The following is a 24,964-nucleotide window of genomic DNA, read 5'->3' as shown; positions in this document are numbered from 1 at the left end:
ATATTAAGAACTATGTAATGTTTTGAACAACCAACAATAAAATAATTAAAAAAAAAGATTTCAGACAAAGTTCAACTCTTCTGGAATGTACTTCTGTCCTAATTGCTCTAAGCTGTTCCATGGTGATTTCAGTGCTATGAAGCCAAATCACTCTGTGTATTAGACATGATGACTGTGAGCACATCCATGTGCTTTTGGGAAGCATTTCATCTATTTTACATTTATTTTTCCCTATTGTGGAACAATAATTTACATTCTCTTTCCAAAGACATTGTTGAACAAATGGAAGAACACTAACAAAGTACTCTAAGCTATGCAATAAAAAATCAGCAATGAAAGTATAGAAGAAAGAATGGAGCATCTTGGTTTGCTTAGAAATACTGTCATGGTTAAACTTTTCATTCCAGTCCTGAAATTAAAGACATATAAGAGCACTAGGAAGTTAACATAGCACCTTTTGGCTGTAGGATCTTAACAATGTGTATCTTCATTTTGCAAATGGGGGAGAAGAGTACCAGAAATTGGAAAATGAGATCCCACAGAGGATATCGGGCAGGACTCCAAGGAAAGAAAGCAAAGGAGCAAGGTCAGCATGTGCTAATTATTAAACAAAAAACTGTCTTCTTGATCAATAATCAACCAGATATTTGACTATGTACAGTAATCAATACCCTTATGATCTACAAATAGGGATAATATCAGAGTCTATGAACTAGTGGGATCAAGGTACTAACATAGGAATAAGGTTTCTTTTTTTCTCAAGCCTTCAGGTAAAACCCTGAATCATTTGGCCTTCTGAAGACATTAAATAGTCAGTTTTGCATTATAGCTCCCCTGAGCTTTACCCTTCCAGAGGTTCCCTGTAGTTTACTGTCTTTTGTGACCTGATTTCTGTGAGAGCTGAGTGCTAATACAATCTATGCATCAAAGAAGTTCTTGTTGCCTTTCCTGACTCTAAATCATAGAAAGTAGCTGCTCTGCCTAAACTCTTGGCAGAAGATGACAGACAGGAAAGGGGAAGATTGCTTTGAGGCCCACTGTACTCCATTTAATATTACATTTGTATAGGAATAGAAGGCAAACTTGTCCATCATAAAACCATGTGGATGGCCCAATAAGCTTTCAAGAGAAACCTAAGCAATAAAAGTGTTCTAGAAGAGTAGAAAGGGAAAAACCTTCCCATCTGAACATGTAAGATCTCATTATGAAATCTAGCGTGCAGAGTCTTCTGGGCTGCTTCATAGCTTCTGAGTTTAAGAAACAGACCCTGGCCCCTGGCCCAAATAGATTTAATAATGCCTAGTATTCTCAAATGAAACGCTGACCACAATCCATTTATTTTATGCTAAAAATCTCACTTTGGTCAAAATTACAGAGGGGGTCCAAATTAACAGGTTTTGTCATTGCTTTATGTAGCTGAATTGCTCACTGTCTCAGTTGCATTAGTGCCTCAACACTGATTTATTTGTAATAGGCAACTCTATTTTTTAACTCAAAAAGATCTCAGGGAGGATAATTTAGTGAACTTAACCATCCCACAAGGAGCTCAATTCCTTGATATCTGTAAGATGCCTCTAACTCCCACTGATCTCTATAAGAGTTGGGGCTTTATATTGTAAGCAGCTGGGCACTAGAGTGCTGGTTGAAAAATGAAAAACATCAATATTTTATTATAAAGAAGCAGCATTAGTGTCCATACTCATTGATTCAGGCACTAGGACTGAAAGAAAGGCTGATTATAAATAAATGGGGAAATGGATATAAACTATCTTAATGGCTGAGCTACCACTGAGGCTTTAAAAAAAGGGGATTGGCATATTACTGTTCAGTTATCACTATCTGTACATTAACCCCTGCTGTGAAAATACAGATCTTTAGTTAATCCTCAGGCTAATGTCAGCTGTGAAACTTCACCCTTTGAACAGTATTGTAATTAAACCCGAAAATCACCCTAAAACCCTTTACAAAACCGATGGCCCATAACTTAGGCTGCTTATAATTTTTCTTTCATCATAACAGTACTTTATAAAAGCTAAAATAAAACTAGAGAGCAGAGAAATGAATAAAAGTAATTGGAGAATTTTACCATAGCCTGACATTAAAACTCTTTAAAACACTAATTGTTATGTTTCATAAAGTGGAAGTCTGATCTGATCTAATCTGATCTGATCTGATCTTTTCTATTAGCTGTGGTGCTTCCAGGAACCTCTGTGACAGAGAACAGGTTTTACATTATTGTTTGATTCTCAATTTGAGGACCTTGATCATAGTGTATTGAATCTCCCTCTCAAATTTGAGACATTTGATATATGGATGATTCAAAGCTCAGCAAATATTGAAATTGCTATTTAGGGAAAAGGCATGATTAATAAATACTCAGGCTTTTTAAACCTTGATTTTTACAACTTTACAGCAGAATTTTGTATAGATATGCTGCACATATACATGTTTATAAAGGCACATGCACCAAGCAGCCAATGTATGCTGATTGCCCCCAATACCAAAAAGACCCTTGGAGATATAACTAATAGTTTTTCTGGGGGAATTAAAGATTCCAAAGAAGGCATCTGAATTCCCTTTTACCTGACAAGATGAATGTAAAGATATATATCTTATATTTAGACTTTCGTCAATTGGGAGAGGATAGGAAAGGAAGAAAAACTGGCTTGAAGTTATTGTTACCAACTGCAGAGCAGTCAGTAAATTAAATAATTTGTAAAGTCCTGAAACATCTGCACAGCAAGTATTTGATGGAATGCTTTCAAACTGTGAAGCTTTAAATCCAACATGGTGGCTTATTTTGAGAATGGTTCCCAACATTGAACTCTGTAAGCCTCATGAGAGATGGTGAGTCCTGGGAATAAAAAGAAGAAATTCATAGGTGAGCTGAACAGCAGTAAAAATTCACATGGAAACACCCATTTAACAATAATATGTAACTGTTAAAATTATGTTTATGAAGAATATGGAATGTACTGGAAAATGTAAATTGAAAAGGATGAAATACAAAATTAAATACATAAATTAGAGTTATTTTAACCCCCAAATTGGATGTGGAATAAAAAGTCTGAGAAAATTCACTAAATTGTTGTAAATGGTTGACTCATAGGTAACATATTTTTATATTCTCTACTGTCTACTTGGATTTTTTCATATTTTCTTTAGAAAATATGTAATAATTTGTTAATTCAAAATGCTTATTTTTGAAATCTACAAGGAAATAACATGAGCTTTGAAATTGAGCAATTCCAAATTAGAATTCTAGCTTTGTAAATGTTAAGTCGGTGACTCTAGATAAATTGTGTAAATGGACCTTAGTTTTCTCATCTGTAAAATTAACATAATAAAATCAGACTAAAGGAATAGAATACAGGATATCCTCAAGTAGCTATTATTAGTATAAGCTTTCTGGAAAACAATTCAACCATATACATTGAGTCTTAAAAAGTTCATAATATAAATTTGCTTCTAGGATCCTATCCTACAGAAATGGTTATAAATGAGGGGAACAGATTTCTGTTCTGCCTTATCATAATACTGGAAAATTAAATAAAATCAAATAAATAAAAATTAAATAAAACCTCAATGTTGGACAGCAGAGAAATGGTTAAATAACAATTGTTGCTTGATATAACTGAACAATTACTTTTGGTGTAACTGAAAACAACAGAATTCAAAACAGAACACAATATGGTCTCAATGTTTAAAATATATCCATAGAGCCAGGGGTGGAAGTGCACCCCCATCAACTTGGAAGTCTAAAGCAAGAGGATCACAAGTTTGAGGCTAGCCTCAGCAACTTAGTGAGGCTCCAAGCAACTTTGCCTCAAAATTAAAAAAATAAAAGGACTGGGAATGTAAATTAGTAGTTAAGCAACCCCAGATTCAATCCCTAGTATATAAATATCTCCATAGAAAATACTGGAAAGGATACAAAAAAAATGTTAACAAGTTATCTTTAGGTGGTAGGGTTATACGTGATTTTTTTCATAGTTTTTTTTTCTTTTTCAAGTATGCTTAATATACTTTTAGAATTAATTCAAGCATATTATTATTTTCTGGTTATAAAAGCAATACATTTCATCATAGAATACTTGGAAAATATAGAAAGAGAAAAAGAATAGTGACCTCTAATCTTATAGACTGTTGCCCATCTTCTCTCCTCATCCATTAATCCAGTAAATATTTACTGAATACTTACCCCATGCCAGGCATTTAGCTGATACTAAAATGTCAACAAGACATAATCATTGCCTTCAGGAGTGTACAATTCATTGTGGACAGCAGATAGGCAAATAGACTATTACAACACCAAACAAAAGTCTCTTGTAACAGTATTATGATAGCATCCAGAAGGGATATATAGTTTAGTTGTGGGAGTTACTCAGTGATATCCTAAATAAGTGATGTGGAATGTGAAACCAGAGGATAAATATTATTTAGCCAGCTGAAGTAGAGCTGGGGTGGAAAATGTGGGAGTTGTCAAGAAAGAATCGCAGTCATGCAAAATAGTAGGGGCATGTTTGAGAGACTGAACAAAGTACAGTATGGTTTAAGCATGTAGTTTGAGGATAGGACTGGTGGAGAGGAAACTTCAGGGTTGAGAATAATGAGAGATAAGCCTGGAGAGAGGAGTATGGGCTGGATCATGAAAGGAGTTGTAAACCATGTTAAAGAGTTCAGACTATTCAAAGACCAGTAAGGAAAGCTACTAAAAAGATTGAGCTTTTCACCATTGTAGTTATAATACAAAGAATGGACTAGAAGGGGACAAGACTAGAGACAGACCAGTGAAGAGGCTATTGAAGTAATACAGGTGACATATGATCTAGCGGTCATGATAATTAAAATAGAGGAAAGTGTACAGCTTCCAGAAATATTTAGAAATTGTAATCAATGCACCTTGGTGATTAATCAGAGAAGGGATGAGGTGAAGCAGAACAAAAATGGGAAACTGATTTTTTTGTTTTTGGAGGGAGTAAGGTTATTCAGGTCTGGAGCTCAGGAGAGAGTTCTGGGCTGGAGATACATATTCAGTAATCAGTATATATACAGTCTTTAGCCAAGAAATGACAAAAGGAATAAGTAGATTTATGTGATGTCAGGAGAAAGCCTACAAAGTTTGGGACGACATTGTTTTAGGAGATTTCTGATGGTAGAGGGGAGGAAGGAGGGTATAAGAAGTTTGAGTGTAATGGGAGAGAAGGTTTTTTCTTTTTTTCTTTTTTGCAGTGCTGGGATCAAACCTAGGGCCTCTTTCATGTCAGGCAAATGCTCTAGCACTGAGCTATACCACCCATCCTGATTTAATTTTTTAATTTTAAATTTTAAATGCAGTAAAATTAACTTTTGTTTGGTCTACAATTCTGTGAACTTTTACACATGCATAGAATCTTGTAACTGTCATCACAGAATGCAGAGCCTCCCCTCACTCCTAACCCTGGCAACCACTGACGTGTTTTCTTTCCCTATATTTTTGCCTTTTCCAAAATGTCATATGAATGGAATCATGCAGTATTGTAGCCTTTTGAGACTGAGTTTTTTTTTCACTTAGCATAATGTATTTGAGATTCATCTATGTTGTTGCAAGCATTAATAGTTCATTCCTTTTTATTGCTGAGTAGTATAGTTTGTTTACCCACTCAAAAAGATTTGTTTTCCAGCTTTAGACTTTTGTGAGTATAGCTGCTATCAATATTCATATGCAAACTTTTCTGTAAATATACGGTTTCACTTCTTTAGGGGAAATATTTAGTAATAGGATTACTGAGTCATATACTGTTCAATTTTACAAGAAACTTGCCAAATTGATTTTCAGAATAACTTCACAATTTTGCATTCCCAATAGTAATGCATGGGATTGAATTTTTCTGCATCCCTATTAGCATTGGTATTATTGCAATATTTAAATTTTTTTTCTCATTCTGGTATGGGTGTAATAGAATTTTCTTATGGTTTTAATTTGCATTTCCTAATAGCCAATGATGTTGAGCATCTTTTCTTGTGCTTATTTGCCATTTGTATATCTTCTCTGATGAAATGTGCATTTAAACACTTTGTGCATTTTTATTATGTTGGATTTTCTTACTTATACGTAATGAGTTTTAGAGCACTTAACATATTATGGATATAGTGTTTTTATCACATATGTCTTTTGCAAATATTTTCTTCCAGTTAATGACTTATCTTTTTATTTCCTTACTAGTGTTTTTCATACAACAAATGTTTTTAATTTTATTGAAGTCCAATTTGTTTTTTCTTTTATTCTCACACCTAAATCCCTTTTGCTTAACTCAAAGTGAAGGAGATTTTCTCCTGTTTTCTTCTGAGAGTTTAGTTTTACACTTCTATTTAGGTTCATGATCCATTTTGCATTAATTTCTGTATATGTTGAGGTGTATTTTGTGTGAGGATGTCCAGTTTTTCCAATACCATCTTTTGAAATGATTGTATATTCTCAATTGAACTGACATTACACATTTGTGTAAAAACCAATTGACCTTCTTTATGTGGGTCTATTTCTGTATTTTATTCTGTTCCATTAGTTTATGGGCCTAAACTTTTGCCAGTGTTACACTGTTTTGAGTCCTGTAGCTTTATAATATGTCTAAATTGAATAGTTTTGAGTTCTCTGGTTTTGTTTTTCTTTTTTTAATTGATATTTTTTTAAAAAATAAATGACAGTGGAATGCATTACAATTCTTATTACACATATACAGCACAATTTTTTATATCTCTGGTTGGATATAAAGTATACAATTGACGAATTGACACCAATTTGTGTCTTCATACATGTACCACCATCCTTGCTAATCCCCTGCCCCTCCCTTTCCCTCCCATCCCTCTGCCCCATCTAGAATATGTCTATTCCTCCCATGCTCCTCCTCCCTACCCCAGTATGAGTCAGCCTCCTTATATCAGAGAAAACATTTGACATTTGTTTTTTGGGGATTGGCTAACTTCACTTTGCATTATCTTCTCCAACTGCATCCATTTACCTGCAAATGTCATGATTTTATTTTCTTTTTATTGCTGAGTAAAATTCCAGTGTGTATATATATGCCACATGTTTTTATCCAAACATCTACTGAAGGGCATCTAGGTTGGCTCCACAGTTGTTTTTCTTTTTTTTTTTTAACACAGTGTCATTTTTAATACCTTTATTTTGTTTATTTTTAAATTTATTTTTATGTGGTTCTGGGGATCAAACCCAGTGCCTCACATGTGCTAGGCAATGAGCCACAACCCTAGCCCTTGTTTTTCTTCTTTAGAATTGTTTTGACTATTCTAGTTCTTTTGCTTTTCCATATACATTTTAGAATAGGTTTGTCCATACTTATAAAAAACCTTGCTAGAATTTTAATTGGGATCTAATTAGATCTTCATGTCAATTTGGAGAGAATTAATCTCTCTTTTTTTGAGATGGAGTTTCACAATATTTTCTGGGCTACTGTCAAACTCATAGGTTCAAGCCATTCTCCGGCCTCAACCTTCCAAGTAGTTGGGACTACAGGTGTACACCTTTGTGCCCCACTAACAACTGAAAACTATTTGAGTCTTCTCGCTCATGAACATGGTATGTCTTGCCATTTATTTGGGTCTTCTTTGGTTTCTTTCATTAGTGTTTTGTAGATTTTAGCATGCAGATCCTATATAAGATTTGTTATATTTATGTCTAGTTATTTAACTTTTTTGGAGTACTGTGTTTTTAATCTTAGATTCACAGCTGTAAATTGCTAATATATAAAAACATAATAGATATTTGAGTGTTGGTCTTGTGTGCTGTAAATTTGCTAAGCTCACTTATTAGTTATAGTAGTTTTGTAGATTCTTTGAATTATCTACATATACAATCATGTCATCTGCAAACAAAGATATATAACTTCTTTCTTTCCAACTGGAATATCTTTTATTTCTTTATCTAGCATTATTGCATATGTTAGGACTTTCATTATAATACAGGACAAGAATAATATGAAAGAATAGATGAAGCTATGGCTAATGGAGAACAGAAGTACCATCTGTGGTTATATAGTAGTTAAATAATAAGTAGTTAAGAATTACCTAAGTAGGTAAATAATGAAGACTTATCAGGTCAGTTGAGGCTAGAGGCCACACATCTGTAATCTCAGTCATGATATTTGCAATCAGTAGCAATCAATATTTATAATGCATTTTTTGTGGTAGTTTTCAGCAGCCTGAGTGTAGGATTGAAGAGAGACAGATGGATTGAATCTGGAATTTGGGTTTTTGTTGACTAGGGCAATGAATTTAGTGGCATAAGAATATTAGCAAGAGAATTTGAAATGCCTAGGCTTGATGAAGATGTAGGTAACTCATATCAAAATTTTGTCTTTACTTACATTTTTGGCATATTTCCTTTCAGTGGTTTTCTATATATATAGATGTATTTTATATTTAAAAGTGTTAAATTAAAATGTAATTTTATAAAGTTTTCAAGGCACATTCCTGTTGGAACCTGTATTTTTTTTTGTTGCCAAATATATTTCATTGTATGGGTATATCATATTTTATTTATCTACTTATCAGTAGATGGACACTTGGGTTGTTTCTACTTTTTGAACATAATGAATAATCTTATGAATATTTATATACAAATTTTGGTGGATGTATGTTTTCATTTTTCTTGGTTATATGTCTAGGAGGTTTTTTGTGTGTGTGGTGCTGGGGATTGAACCCAGGGCCTTGTGCATGTGAGGCAAGCACTCTACCAACTGAGCTATATCCCCAGCCCTAGGAATAGAATTATTGGGTCATTTGGTAATTATATGTTTAACATCTCAAGAAACTGCCAAAATGTTTTCAAGAATGACTGCAGCATTTTACTTTCCCAGCAGCAATGTTTCAGGGTTTTGACTTCTTCACATCTTCACCAAAATTGTTTTCATCTATCTTTTTCATTGTAACTACACCAAGTGGATGTTAATTGATATCTCATTGTGGTTTTAATTTCTGTTTCCCTAATGGCGAATGATGTTGAACATTTTTTCATGTGTTTAATGGTTGTTTGTTCATTTGTATATCTTCTTTGGCAAAATATCTGTTTAGGTTCTTTGTCCAGTTTAAAAATTGGATTATTTTCCTTTAATTATTGAATTGTATTGTTATTCATTTGTTCTGCATTCAAGTCTCATCAGATATTTGACTTATGAATGTTTTCTCCCCAACACCACTTATTGTATGATACTATTTATATGAAATGTACAAAATAGGCAAATCCATAGTGATAGAAAGTAGACTAGCAACTGCTTAGGGGTGGGAATGGTGAGAATGGGGAGTGGCTGCTTATTTGTATGGGGATTCTTTTTGGGGTAAGAAATGTTCTAAAATTGATTTTTGTTATGGTGAATATACTAAAAGGCACTGAATTATAAATGTTCAAATTATATAGTATGAGAATTATATCTCAATAAAACTGACAAAAATATCACTATTTATTTATTTATTTGGTACTGCGGATTGAACTCCGGCATGTTCTACCACTGAGCTACATTCCCAGTCCTTTTTGACTTCTTATTTTGAGACAGGGTCTTACAAGTTGCTAAGGCTGACTTCAAACTTGTGATTCTCTTGCCTTGGTCTCCCAAGTTGCTGGGATGACAGGAATGTACCACCTAGGCCTGGCTAAAATTATACTTTTGAATTTGGGGTTGGGGTGGAGTTCGTGGTAGCATGTGCAAGATCCTGGGTTCAATTTCTAACACCATGTAAAAACGAAATTAAGCTGCATTCACACAGCTTTTTCATAGTCTTATTAATTATTCTTCAAATAATTATTTTAATAGTCACACAATTTTTCTTCAGAATGATGTACCAATATATTTCACCATTCCTCTATTGCTAGATATTTAGTTTTGCTTCAAAATTTCTACCATTATAATAAATTGATGATAAATAGTTGTGCAGAGCTCAGATTATTTCATTAAAATACATTCCGTAAATGAATTAGACAAAATTATGCTCTGTGAATGTATAAATATAGCACAGTGAATTCCACTTTTATGTATATCTATAAAGCACCAATTAAAACAAATAGATAAATAAATAGAAGGAAGACCATTAGCAGAGGAAGGGGAATTGGGGGAGGGAGGAGGTGTTGGAAAAAGGAGGCACCAGGGACTTAAATGGAGCAAATTAAATTTCACACATGTATGATTATGCCAAAATGAACTCAACTATTATATATAACTAGAATGCACAAATAAAAGCATAAAATACATTCCTAAAATGGAATTAGTTACTAGATAAAATTGTATGAACAATTTAAGGCTTTTATACATGTCACCAAATTACTCTAAAAAAATGATCTATGTATTTAAACTTACATCAGCCGTGTAAAATAACATCTATTTCAACGTCTTTGCCAATACTAGGTACCACAATTTGTAAGTACTGGCTGATTTAATAGACAAAAATTGCTATTTTAGGTTATTTTAATTTGTATTCTTTTATGGTGAAGTTGAACAATTTTCACGCATCTTCATTTTAATTCATATGTTACTGATTTTTTCATATCTTTTGTCCATTTTCTAACATTGCTTACTGATTTACGAGAGCTTTCTAATTATGGATGTTTAATTTTGTGCACTGTATATTCTGCAAATGTTTTTATGAGTTTGCCTTTTCATTTTGAAAAAAAACATCTAGAATCACTGCATTTTTTTGTGTAAAAATATGGCAATAATTTCTTTTTATACACAAAAATTTGAGACAAAATGAAAATAAAGTCAGCGTTTGCTAACTCTAAGTGGCAAGCACATATGTAAATCATCATTCTATCCTTCATTCTTTAACTAAAATATGTTTCAAAATAAAATAAAGGAAAATATATAGACATTTAATAATTTGAACATATATAACTATTCATCTGTTCTGTTCATAGACATTAAAGTTGTTTTAGTTTGGAGTTTTTATAAATATCACTGTAATAATTATTTATATATTTTGTTTTTATTTTTATTATTATAATTATTATTATTTGTGGTGCTGGGGATTGAACCTATGGCCTTACACATGCGAGGCAAGCACTCTACTAACTGAGCTATACATTTCCAGTCCAACATTTAAAAAAAAATTCTCCATTTCTTGATAAGTTTTAAAATGCTCCGATTCTTCTCTCCTGTGTGCCCAAACACTATTTTATTATTATCAGAACATAACTTTGTGTTTTTTTTCTATAAACTAATTGGTTCAGTTAATTGGACAAATTGCCATGGAAAAGGTATGAAACATATAAAAATATATTTCAAAGTTCAATATTCACTGAAGGTGTTCTGAAAAATGTAAGTGTTATATAGTAATATGAGTTTGGGAAATAATTTGTTCCACTTTGGGGGACTCACAATGTTCTGTAGCATGTTAAAAGTCCTGACAAATACTGCAATAAAGAAAAATGTCCATGATTTGCACAAAGGGAAGGATCCAACAATCAAATTAGTTCAAGTGAATATTACAACCTCCTGTTGGTGAGTCACAAAATTCAGTACCATATTGAAAGCTTTAAGAACTCCTACAAGAAAGACAACTCTCTCTCGGGCTGGGGTTGTGGCTCAGCGGTAGAGTGCTTTCCTAGCACTGCGATGCCCTGGGTTCGATCCTCAGCACCACATAAAAATAAATAAATAAATAAAGTATTTGTGTACATCTACAACTAAAAAAATAAAATATTAAAAAGACAACTCTCTAACCCTTATATAGGGTTTTTTAGAATACCTTGATAACATACAAAAATCAGAAACTAAGAGAGATGAGCACCATAGATAACTGAAATCTAGATACTACTAGCATATGAATTATCTTAGCTAAATATTAAACATTTCATCTAGGCTGTGGATAAGGAAATAGATAGAATTCTTTCTTCTTCTTCTTCTTCTTCTTCTTCTTATTATTATTATTATTATTATTATTTGCTACCAGGGATTGAACCCAGAGGTGCTTTACCACTGAGCATATCCCTAGCCCTATTTATTTATTTAGAGGTAGGGTCTCCAATAAGTTGCTTAGGGCCTTGAAAAATTGCTGAGGCTGGCCTTGAACTTGCAATCCTCTTGCCTCAGCCTCCCATGTCACTGGGATTACAGGTGTGCACCATCATGCCTGGCTTTAACCTTTAAATTTTTTTTAGTTGTATATGGACATAATACCTTTATTTATTTTTATGTGGTGCTGAGGATCGAACCCAGTTCCTCACACATGCAAGGCAAGTGGTCTATTACTCAGTTACAACCCCAGCTCCTTTAACCTTTGATTATGTGTGAAGATGGAGAGTAAGTAGTCCAAGTCAGATTTTTAAATGTAATGCCATCATGAAAAGAGCACAATTTGAAGTCAGCCTTGGGTTGGAATCCTAGGTGAGCTACTTACTAGCATGTAATCTCAGATAAGTAGTTTAACACCTCTCTGCACCTCATTTTTCTCATAAGTAAAATGGGAATAGTAATATCTGCCTCACAGAGTTAACATGAGGATTAAATGAGATAACACATACAAAGTACACAGCAAAATGACTGGCATATACAAAGTCTTATACAGTATCTTTACTTGTATATAGCTGACCTTCTGTAAGGGACAGAATTGAGACCTCAGAACCCACAGGCAGATTGACAGCCTTCTGAATAATTGATAACTTTTTCTTGAGAAAAGAATTGGAAATTCTTTTAGATTGAGTTTTGAGCTTCATGGTTTTTCTATACCTAAAAATCTCCTTTTAATATTAAATTCCACTTGGTTTATTTACCTGTGAGTGCTGCAAAGAGAAGTCTGTTTAGCTTTTCACTAGGCTAAAGAGAATCCTGTGTGTAAAGCTGCCTGCCACTGATTACAGATTAGTAGCATTTTAGGAGGGTTGGAGTGTAGGGAGGATGCTTTTTGCCTGTTAGTGGGTAAGAGTAGGTTATTAACTGACATAATAGAGTCAGGCAAAAGGAACCTATTTGTAACCCATATCATTTCAGAGGCCTGGAATGCACCACGACAAGGTTTATAATTCACAGTATGAAAGTAGATAACCTGAATGGAATGTTTGGCTGTTTCAGTATCCCCTGGGGTCTTTTAGCATAAGTGACATAAGTGTGAGTTTGTAGGGAATAAAGGAGTCTTTTTCAGTACACTGCACAGAGAAATTATGTGTAGAACATCTGCTTATGTGCACAATGAGATTGAAGAATTTAACATTCTGTTCACCAGAATGAGAATTATTCCTTTTGTAGTTATGTTCCAAAGGCTACTTCTTAGCAGTCTGGTGGCCCTGAATGTGCTTCCCTAGAAATACTGACCTGTTTGAGAGATTCAGAAATGAGAAAACTGCTACGTTTCTGTTTCCACTGCAAGAGATGATGAGACTTCTGGATAATCTGTAAGATTGAAAAATAAAGGTGAGTGCTATGATTTGGATATGGTTTGAGTCTCTTCCTGAAAAGTTCATGTGTTAGAAGCTTGATGCTTGGTGTGGCAGTGTTGAGGTGGTAACCCTTTAAGAGACAGTGCCTGGTGGAAGCTGATTAGGTCATTGGGGGGTGCCACACTCAGAAGGCAATACTGTAGTTATCACTACCTGGTTAGTTCTTATAAGAGCAGGTTATTATAAAGCAAGACCACGCCATGTGTTTGGCCCCTTCTACATGTGGCCACTTCCTTTTCTGTTTCTCTACCATGTTGTGATGGAGCTAGTGGGGCTTTGCCAGAATGCTGTTGTCATGATGTTTGGACCCTCCAGCCATCAGAATTTTGAGTCAAATAAACCTCTTTTCTTTATAAAGTACTTACCCTCAATTATTTTCTTATAGCAACAGAAAATAGAATAATACAGTGATCAAATGCCCCTGTGTCTCATTTGGGTAGCTATTCATTCAATGGTATTTTTTCTTCTTATCTACTCTGGAGACAGCAAATATCTACAAATATTTACGGACTGGTGTTCTACATGGGAACATTTGTAAACAGTCCAGCTATTCACATTCCAAGAGCAATCAGCCTTCTATACTATGAACTAAGATTACTTTATTTATCAGCATTATCTGATCCATAATAATGACTGGTATTTGACTTAAATAGCTGTGATGACAGCTCAACATCATCTGACTTTAATGGAATGTTTTGGGTCTCGCTACTCACAAAATTACCCTATCTTGCTGTTATTCCATTGGACATAATTGAGATAGCTATTATAGTACTTTAGGTGTTGGTATATTTCTAAAAAGGAGTGAGGTTTCTAGAAAATAAGAGTTCCCAGATTAACAAGTAACATCATTTGTGGTACAAATGTTTTTGTTTCTGACCTCCAGCTTTTTGGAAGAGCAAAATACACTCTCAATCAGCAGCTTAATGCATGGATAATCACTTTCTTCATACATTCAGCATAATAATGTACTTGGCACTTGGAGATAAAAAAAATTTGACAGTGGTCATTCCCTACAGTTTCTGCCTGGTATATTTTCTTTTATAAAATTAGTGTGTCATCCAGAGTACTTCCATAACTGGGAGATCTCTGAAGACTCAGGCCAAGCAGTCAGGGTGGGTTACCTTTGCCATGGCAGGTTAACAAACCCTCACGCCAGTGAGTTAACTGGGAAAATTCCAAACACAAGGCTGCTTTCTTCTAGGAATAGTGGAAAAGTAGAAATGCTTCTGAGAATGTTTTTCCTTTGAATAATGATCCCATGGTAGGCACAACATTCTGTGTTGTCTGGAATCCCAGCCTCATAGTATTCTTGCTATTGAATCTGAACAGAAAACAGCTGTAGTGACCAGGTCTTCAGTGATGGATATAGAGAATAACTCATATTTGTACAACAAAGGGAAAAAGAGGCAGAAAGTGCTTAAGGATGCAACTTATCTCACCTATCCAAGTTTCTACCAAGAAGGCAATTGACAGAGGAAAAGACAATTCTGGAAGTATAACGAATTTCTTTGCCTTGCTGCTTCTGAGAAGTGATGTTAATCCTTTTGATGCTTACTCCTTGAAAATGGTTGGTTGTCTCAATATTTTTTAGGTGTGGTTGGCAATGAACCTTTCCAGAACTGATTTTTAGGATTCTGATAAGTGGATTTTTTTTTTACTTTTTTTCCATTGCAAGTCACAATTTTATTTGGCACAAAACATTTCCACCATGCAGTTATTTGAATTAAAATCATGTGCTTTCAGACATTGATATTTGTGCTGAAAAACATGATTACCAATTTCCTTCATTGTTTTACTCCCAGGGTAAGATTAAGGTAAGGCTGCATATGTAGGCTCACCTGGTAAGAACCAAATTGAGAAAATGCAGATACTTTTAAAAAATAAGGTTCTTCATAACAGAAGACAAATGAACAATCTAGGAAGTCAATTCACCCTCTCTTTTTTGCCATCTGTACTTATACTACTTCCCCATCCCACCTGCTTTTGCTGCCTATGCAGTAGTGATTTCACCATTATTCAATGGGTGAGTACTTGAATCAAGGATGTTATCATTTTAGTCTTCTTGAATGCTGACGCTTGCCTTGTTTATTTTCCTGTTTGTCCTAGATCTCCTCCTTTTCTTTAACATTCTAGGTTTCTAATAAACCCTTGATTCTATGTAAAGTGACTATGACAGCATATTTACATTTCCTTCTAGCCAGTGATTCTCAAAGATTGGGAAGAGTAGAGAAAAGGATGCAATGTGGAGTCTGGAAGAACTTGCACTGTGTTGTGACAACTTCATGACCTTACGTAAATCATAAACCAGACTCAGTTATTTTTTAATCTATAAAATAAGGCAATGATCTCTCATTTAGATTATTTTTCATACCTACCCTGAAATATGAGTGTTTGCTAATGTTCTATCTTTGAACCTCTGAATTTTTCTTTCATGGTTCATTTCCTTGTCCACATAGATGCATGTCAATACTGCTTATATGATTCCCAATTTTTACTTTCTCTAATTTTATTCTCTCCTTTGATTTTCTCCTTCACCTTTCATGGGTTTATCTGTCATAATTCCTATAACTACCAACGACTCCCAGATCTCTCTAGTTGGTGGGACTATGTCCAGTTATTTAAAATGTCTCTTGGCTTTGATCCCTCCTCTCCATTTTTAGTGTTACAACTACTCATGAATCTATTATGACACACACTGGGCTTCCTGCTGCTCTTTTTAGGTCTTATCTATCCAAATTGTAACTCATCCTGCTTATTATCAGTACCTGAGTAATATTTCTCAAATTTATCTTTCATTATATCAATATTAACTCACGACCATAACATTAATATCTATTTCCTTCATCAAGTCTACAAAGCCCTCCACCATGAGGTTTTATCTTACCTCTCTGAAGACTACTGCTCACAATGCACAATGCCTACCATGTGCTTCAGAATGGGTGGCCTCTTTAGTCTTCTTATCCCATTCACATTGTACCTCTTACTTGAAGTGTTATTTCCTTCCTCTTAGCATCTATGTTAATGTTGTCCACCCTAATAACATTTAAGGAAGTCCTGCCTCTTCCTTAAAACCTTACTTGTATTGACCATATCCTTTCTGTTTTTATTGATACAGTTTAAGCATCACCAACCATCAATCACACACCATATGTATCACACAGTGCTTAGCATAAGGCTAAGCCTACATTAGGTATGTAATTAATAGCATCACTTTTATAGAAATGCTCACAATCAAATGCATTGGACTTAAGGGCTTTTCTCATCTTTCCCTGCAATTGTGAATTTCTTGAGGGCAGAGGCCTCTTTTCATTTATCTTTATATCCCTCCATAGTACCATGTTTGATGTATCCCCTCGGAAGTGCCTTCTGACCTCAATGGTTAAAGACTTGCATTATTTCAGGAATACATACTAATTCAGAGTTTACGACTGGACAATGTAGGTAAAACAGTAAAATGAACATCCATGATACTACTGCATGAAATGAGTTTTCTAGGAACCAAGGACATGGATACTTTCTTCTTATCTAGAGACCATGGGGATCATGTCACTTGCAGATTGCTTACTTACCCAAAGGAGTAGCCCCACCCTAACCTAGTATATTATGTTTGATCCTTTCAGGGATGAGACCTAGAATTACTACTCTTGAGCAAAGGCAAATGACAGGTGTGAGAATAGGTCGTTGATAGACTGGTGGCCAAATGCTAGATAGAGGTGATAAGGGGAGAAACTATGTGCATATAGAGAATATATGAATAAAATATTTTGTTTCAGGACATATGGGGTATATTAAAATGTAAGTTTACAGTATCCTTTAGTATATAATAGCATTCTTTTTTAAAAAAAGAAAACTGGGAATGGAATCACCATCATGGCATTTGCAGGTAAATGGATGGAGTTGGAAAAGATAATGATAAGTGAAGTTAGCCAATCCCCAAAAAACAAATGACAAATGTTTTCTGTGATTTAAGGACGCTGATTCATAATGGGGTTGGCGGGGAGCATGGGAGGATTAGATGAACTGTAGATAGGGCAGAGGAGAGGGAGGGAAAGGGAGGGGGTATGAAAGATAGTGGAATGAGATGGACCTCATTACCCTAAGTACATATATGAAGACATGAACAGTGTGACTCTACTTTGTGTTACAAACAGAGATATGAAAAATTGTGCTCTGTATGTGCAATATGAATTGTAATGCATTCTGCTGTAATATATAACAAATTAAAATAAAATAAATATTAAAAACAAACTAAAAAATCAAACGATATGAATTAGAAACAAAGAAAGAAACTATTTGGTGAAAAATAACAGGTTGTGGTTATTTAACTTGACTACTGAATCCTGAGTATTAGATGGGCCCATAAAACATCACAGCTTAGGGCTGGGGCTGTAGCTCAGTGGTCGAGCACTGGATTCGATCCTCAGAACTGCATACAAATAAATAAATAAAGATACTGTGTTCATCTACAACTAAAAAATATTTTTTAAAAATCACACCTGGGTGTGACCCCGGAGATCCAGGTTGTCTGATACGCGCGGCCTGCCCCGAGGCTACAGAAGGCGTGGCGCCGCAGAGAAGGGGTTAACCAGTCAGCAGGGAATTAAGTGGCTGCGACACGGTGGTATCCCACCAGCCAAACCCAAGCCCGCACTGACCCCCGGGCTGAGTTCGGGATTGCAGTCGGGGAAGGAAGCCGGTAAGGCCCCGCTCCCCACAAGGGACACTCCGCTAAGGCAAACAGCGGCCAACATCTTAGAGGGCTGAAGTACCCACCGCCACTCTCCGACAGATTGCAGCAACAAAACAGGTGTGTGTGACCCAGCCCAGCCCCCAAACTTAGGGGGATTTCGCATAAAATCTCTCCTAGACTTTCAGGGGGAGGCAGTATCAGAGTGAGCCTGCATAAAGACTAAAGGGGAGCTAGAGGCACCTGACGCTCAACCCCCCCTCCCATCAGTGGACAAAACAAAAGCTGCCTAGCCAGCGCTGGGGGAGGGGCAAGCAGAAAAAATCAAAACCATAGAGTGCCGGGGATCCCAAAAGCCAACGGTGTGACCCCGGAGATCCAGGTTGTCTGATACGCGCGGCCTGCCCCGAGGCTACAGAAGGCGTGGCGCCGCAGAGAAGGGGTTAACCAGTCAGCAGGGAATTAAGTGGCTGCGACACGGTGGTATCCCACCAGCCAAACCCAAGCCCGCACTGACCCCCGGGCTGAGTTCGGGATTGCAGTCGGGGAAGGAAGCCGGTAAGGCCCCGCTCCCCACAAGGGACACTCCGCTAAGGCAAACAGCGGCCACCATCTTAGAGGGCTGAAGTACCCACCGCCACTCTCCGACAGATTGCAGCAACAAAACAGGTGTGTGTGACCCAGCCCAGCCCCCAAACTTAGGGGGATTTCGCATAAAATCTCTCCTAGACTTTCAGGGGGAGGCAGTATCAGAGTGAGCCTGCATAAAGACTAAAGGGGAGCTAGAGGCACCTGACGCTCAACCCCCCCTCCCATCAGTGGACAAAACAAAAGCTGCCTAGCCAGCGCTGGGGGAGGGGCAAGCAGAAAAAATCAAAACCATAGAGTGCCGGGGATCCCAAAAGCCAACGGTGTGACCCCGGAGATCCAGGTTGTCTGATACGCACGGCCTGCCCCGAGGCTACAGAAGGCGTGGCGCCGCAGAGAAGGGGTTAACCAGTCAGCAGGGAATTAAGTGGCTGCGACACGGTGGTATCCCACCAGCCAAACCCAAGCCCGCACTGACCCCCGGGCTGAGTTCGGGATTGCAGTCGGGGAAGGAAGCCGGTAAGGCCCCGCTCCCCACAAGGGACACTCCGCTAAGGCAAACAGCGGCCACCATCTTAGAGGGCTGAAGTACCCACCGCCACTCTCCGACAGATTGCAGCAACAAAACAGGTGTGTGTGACCCAGCCCAGCCCCCAAACTTAGGGGGATTTCGCATAAAATCTCTCCTAGACTTTCAGGGGGAGGCAGTATCAGAGTGAGCCTGCATAAAGACTAAAGGGGAGCTAGAGGCACCTGACGCTCAACCCCCCCTCCCATCAGTGGACAAAACAAAAGCTGCCTAGCCAGCGCTGGGGGAGGGGCAAGCAGAAAAAATCAAAACCATAGAGTGCCGGGGATCCCAAAAGCCAACGGTGTGACCCCGGAGATCCAGGTTGTCTGATACGCGCGGCCTGCCCCGAGGCTACAGAAGGCGTGGCGCCGCAGAGAAGGGGTTAACCAGTCAGCAGGGAATTAAGTGGCTGCGACACGGTGGTATCCCACCAGCCAAACCCAAGCCCGCACTGACCCCCGGGCTGAGTTCGGGATTGCAGTCGGGGAAGGAAGCCGGTAAGGCCCCGCTCCCCACAAGGGACACTCCGCTAAGGCAAACAGCGGCCACCATCTTAGAGGGCTGAAGTACCCACCGCCACTCTCCGACAGATTGCAGCAACAAAACAGGTGTGTGTGACCCAGCCCAGCCCCCAAACTTAGGGGGATTTCGCATAAAATCTCTCCTAGACTTTCAGGGGGAGGCAGTATCAGAGTGAGCCTGCATAAAGACTAAAGGGGAGCTAGAGGCACCTGACGCTCAACACCCCCTCCCATCAGTGGACAAAACAAAAGCTGCCTAGCCAGCGCTGGGGGAGGGGCAAGCAGAAAAAATCAAAACCATAGAGTGCCGGGGATCCCAAAAGCCAACGGTGTGACCCCGGAGATCCAGGCTGTCTGATACGCGCGGCCTGCCCCGAGGCTACAGAAGGCGTGGCGCCGCAGAGAAGGGGTTAACCAGTCAGCAGGGAATTAAGTGGCTGCGACACGGTGGTATCCCACCAGCCAAACCCAAGCCCGCACTGACCCCCGGGCTGAGTTCGGGATTGCAGTCGGGGAAGGAAGCCGGTAAGGCCCCGCTCCCCACAAGGGACACTCCGCTAAAGCAAACAGCGGCCACCATCTTAGAGGGCTGAAGTACCCACCGCCACTCTCCGACAGATTGCAGCAACAAAACAGGTGTGTGTGACCCAGCCCAGCCCCCAAACTTAGGGGGATTTCGCATAAAATCTCTCCTAGACTTTCAGGGGGAGGCAGTATCAGAGTGAGCCTGCATAAAGACTAAAGGGGAGCTAGAGGCACCTGACGCTCAACCCCCCCTCCCATCAGTGGACAAAACAAAAGCTGCCTAGCCAGCGCTGGGGGAGGGGCAAGCAGAAAAAATCAAAACCATAGAGTGCCGGGGATCCCAAAAGCCAACGGTGTGACCCCGGAGATCCAGGCTGTCTGATACGCGCGGCCTGCCCCGAGGCTACAGAAGGCGTGGCGCCGCAGAGAAGGGGTTAACCAGTCAGCAGGGAATTAAGTGGCTGCGACACGGTGGTATCCCACCAGCCAAACCCAAGCCCGCACTGACCCCCGGGCTGAGTTCGGGATTGCAGTCGGGGAAGGAAGCCGGTAAGGCCCCGCCCCCCACAAGGGACACTCCGCTAAGGCAAACAGCGGCCACCATCTTAGAGGGCTGAAGTACCCACCGCCACTCTCCGACAGATTGCAGCAACAAAACAGGTGTGTGTGACCCAGCCCAGCCCCCAAACTTAGGGGGATTTCGCATAAAATCTCTCCTAGCTTTTCAGGGGGAGGCAGTATCAGAGTGAGCCTGCATAAAGACTAAAGGGGAGCTAGAGGCACCTGACGCTCAACACCCCCTCCCATCAGTGGACAAAACAAAAGCTGCCTAGCCAGCGCTGGGGGAGGGGCAAGCAGAAAAAATCAAAACCATAGAGTGCCGGGGATCCCAAAAGCCAACGGTGTGACCCCGGAGATCCAGGCTGTCTGATACGCGCGGCCTGCCCCGAGGCTACAGAAGGCGTGGCGCCGCAGAGAAGGGGTTAACCAGTCAGCAGGGAATTAAGTGGCTGCGACACGGTGGTATCCCACCAGCCAAGCCCAAGCCCGCACTGACCCCCAGGCTGAGTTCGGGATTGCAGTCGGGGAAGGAAGCCGGTAAGGCCCCGCCCCCCACAAGGGACACTCCGCTAAGGCAAACAGCGGCCACCATCTTAGAGGGCTGAAGTACCCACCGCCACTCTCCGACAGATTGCAGCAACAAAACAGATTGCAACAAAACAGGCCCAGAGTATAGCTTGAACTGCCGAGAACCATCACTGAGGGGAAATCTGGTCTAGCAGGAGAACCCAAGCCTAGCAGGAGAGAACAGGAGACTAGAGGCAAGGCTCTCGTGACTGGGCAGCTGTAAACTGCAGGCCCGCCGGCGACAGTTCATCCACTGCCAGGGTAACTGGGCGGTAGGAGAACGCCCTCCCGCTGGCGATGGATCACCTGCCCACGGCCTGAGATACTGGGCGGCTGGAGTCTGCCTGCCTGCCACGACCGGGTGCTGAAACCAAACAGAGACAGTCCACTCACACTCCCCCATTAGGGCACCCCGGCAAGGAGACTGGGGCACGGAATAACAGAGTAGTGTCGTCACTGGAGCTCGGACGTCGGAATTCCTTCCCAGCAGAACCCACGTTAGCAGGCATAGTTCAACAACACAAAGGAGAGACATCAGAGTAATACAGAAACAAAACAAATCTATAGAAGAGAGCAGAAACACGACAATCAAAAAGAACTGGAAAGTAACGTGGACAACATGAGAAAACAAGGGAAAAAAGGATTTCAAACAATGCAAGACAACTCAATTCTACAAGAGGACATAGAAACTTCAGAAACAGGGATATGGAAAGAACTCAGGGGATACCTAACTCGAATGGAAAGGAATATTAGAGAAGACATGAGACAGCAAGTCCAAGAAATAAAAGTATATTTTGAAAATGAATTAAACAAACAAATTCAAATGGCAAAGAACGAGATCTACCAGGAGATAGAGATCTTAAAAAAAAATCAAACAATAATCCTAGAATTGCAGGAAACTATAAGCCAAATTAAAAACTCAAACGAGAATATTACAAATAGACTTGATCAAGTAGAAGTCAGAACATCAGATAATGAAGACAAGGTTTATCAACTTGAAAAGAATATAGTCAACACAGAAAAGATGCTTAAATCCCACGAACAATCTATTCAAGAGTTATGGGATGTCATAAAAAAACCAAATCTGAGAGTCATAGGGATAGAAGAAGGCACAGAGTTTCAAACCAAAGGAATGGACAACATATTAAATGAAATAATTCTAGAAAACTTCCCAGAGATGAAAGATGGAATGGATTGCCAAATCCTGGAAGCCTACAGGACCCCAAACATTCAAAACCATAATAGACCAACCCCAAGACATATAATTATGAAGATAGCCAACATACAGAACAAGGAGAGAATATTAAAAGCTACGAGAGAAAAGAGGCAGATTACTTTCAGGGGTAAACCAATTAGGTTAACGACCGATTTCTCATCACAAACTTTGAAAGTGAGAAGATCCTGGAATAATGTATTTCAAACGCTGAAAAATAATGGATTCCAACCAAGAATACTATATCCAGCAAAATTGAGCTTCAAATTTGACAATGAAATTAAAATCTTTCATGATAAACAAAAGCTAAAAGAATTTGCAGCAAGAAAACCAGCTCTGCAAAGCATTTTGAACAAAACACTACAAGAAGAGGATTTGATAAATAGTGCCCAAAACTAACAGCAGGAGGTATCTCAGTAAAGGGGGAGGAAAACAACCAAAAAGCAAAACTAGCCAAACTAAAATAAATAAATAAAGAAGCATGACTGGAAATACAAATCATATCTCAATTGTAACCTTAAATGTTAATGGCCTAAATTCACCAATCAAGAGACATAGGCTAGTAACCTGGATCAAAAAAACAAATCCAACAATATGCTGCCTTCAGGAGACTCATATGATAGGAAAAGATATACACAGGCTGAAGGTAAAAGGTTGGGAAAAATCATACCACTCATATGGCCCTCGGAAGCAAGCAGGAGTGGCCATACTCATATCGAATAAAATCAACTTCAAACCTAAGTTAATCAAGAAGGATAAAGAAGGTCACTATATACTGTTAAAAGGAACCATCCACCAACAAGACATAACAATCATCAATTTGTATGCACCAAACAATGGAGCTGCAACGTTCATAAAACAAACTCTCCTCAAGTTCAAGAGTCAAATAGACCACAACACAATAATTATGGGTGACTTCAACACACCGCTCTCGCCATTAGACAGATCCTCTAGACAAAAGCTGAATAAAGAAACTATAGAACTCAACAGCACAATCAATAACCTAGACTTAACCGACATATATAGAATATATCAACCATCATCAAGTGGATACACGTTCTTCTCAGCAGCACATGGATCCTACTCAAAGATAGACCATATATTATGCCATAAGGCAACTCTTAGTAATTATAAGGGTGTGGAGATAATACCATGCACCATATCTGACCATAATGGAATGAAATTGGAAATCAATGATAAAAGAAGGAAGGAAAAATCATACATCACATGGAAAATGAACAATATATTATTGAATGATCAATGGGTTGTAGAAGACATAAAGGAGGAGATGAAAAAATTCTTAGAGTCAAATGACAACACAGACACAACATACCAGAATCTATGGGACACAATGAAAGCAGTTTTAAGAGGGAAATTCATTTCTTGGAGTTCTTACCTCAAAAAAAGAAAAAACCAACAGATAAATGAACTCACACAACACCTCAAAAACCTAGAAAAGGAAGAGCAAAACAACAGCAAATATAGTAGAAGACAAGAAATAATTAAAATTAGAGCAGAAATCAACGAAATTGAAACAAAAGAAACCATTGAAAAGATAGATAAAACTAAAAGTTGGTTCTTTGAAAAAATAAATAAGATAGACAAGCCCTTAGCCATGCTAACGAAAAGAAGAAGAGAGAGAACTCAAATTACTAACATACGGGATGAAAAAGGCAATATCACAACAGACACTACAGAAATACAGAAGATAATTAGAAAGTATTTTGAAACTCTATATTCCAATAAAATAGAAGATAATGAAGATATCGATAAATTTCTTAAGGCATATGATTTGCCCAGATTGAGACAGGAAGACACACACAATTTAAACAGACCAATAACAAAAGAAGAAATAGAAGAAGCCATCAAAAGACTACCAACTAAGAAAAGCCCTGGACCAGATGGCTATACAGCGGAGTTCTACAAAACCTTCAAAGAAGAATTAATACCAATACTTTTCAAGCTATTTCAAGAAATAGAAAAAGAAGGAGCTCTTCCAAATTCATTCTATGAGGCCAACATCACTTTGATCCCAAAACCAGACAAAGATACTTCAAAGAAAGAAAACTACAGACCAATATCTCTAATGAACTTGGATGCAAAAATTCTCAATAAAATTCTGGCGAATCGAATACAAAAACATATCAGAAAACTTGTGCACCATGATCAAGTAGGATTCATTCCTGGGATGCAAGGATGGTTCAATATACGGAAATCAATAAATGCTATTCACCACATCAATAGACTTAAAGACAAGAACCACATGATCATCTCGATGGATGCAGAAAAAGCATTTGACAAAGTACAGCAT

General features: G+C 38.3%; 1 protein-coding gene across 2 annotated transcripts in view; it reads right to left on the bottom strand.

The window, feature by feature from the left end:
* Nucleotides 1-60: 60 nt before the first annotated feature.
* The window catches only part of ZDHHC15 (zDHHC palmitoyltransferase 15), a 107,046-nt gene continuing 82,142 nt past the window's right edge, over nt 61-24,964 (bottom strand). For both annotated transcript variants that reach the window (XM_081276587.1, XM_081276588.1), the window contains 2 exons: nt 13,296-13,373; nt 61-2,854 (listed from right to left, as the gene is read on the bottom strand). In XM_081276587.1, the coding sequence (XP_081132713.1) occupies nt 13,327-13,373 (47 nt within the window). In that variant the 3' untranslated portion in view covers nt 61-2,854; nt 13,296-13,326. The remainder of the gene's footprint in view (nt 2,855-13,295; nt 13,374-24,964) is intronic.

The sequence above is a fragment of the Spermophilus citellus genome (genome assembly GCF_964194105.1).
Source record: "Spermophilus citellus genome assembly, chromosome: X".
NCBI lineage: Eukaryota > Metazoa > Chordata > Mammalia > Rodentia > Sciuridae > Spermophilus > Spermophilus citellus.
This window is presented reverse-complemented; position numbering and strand designations above follow the sequence as displayed.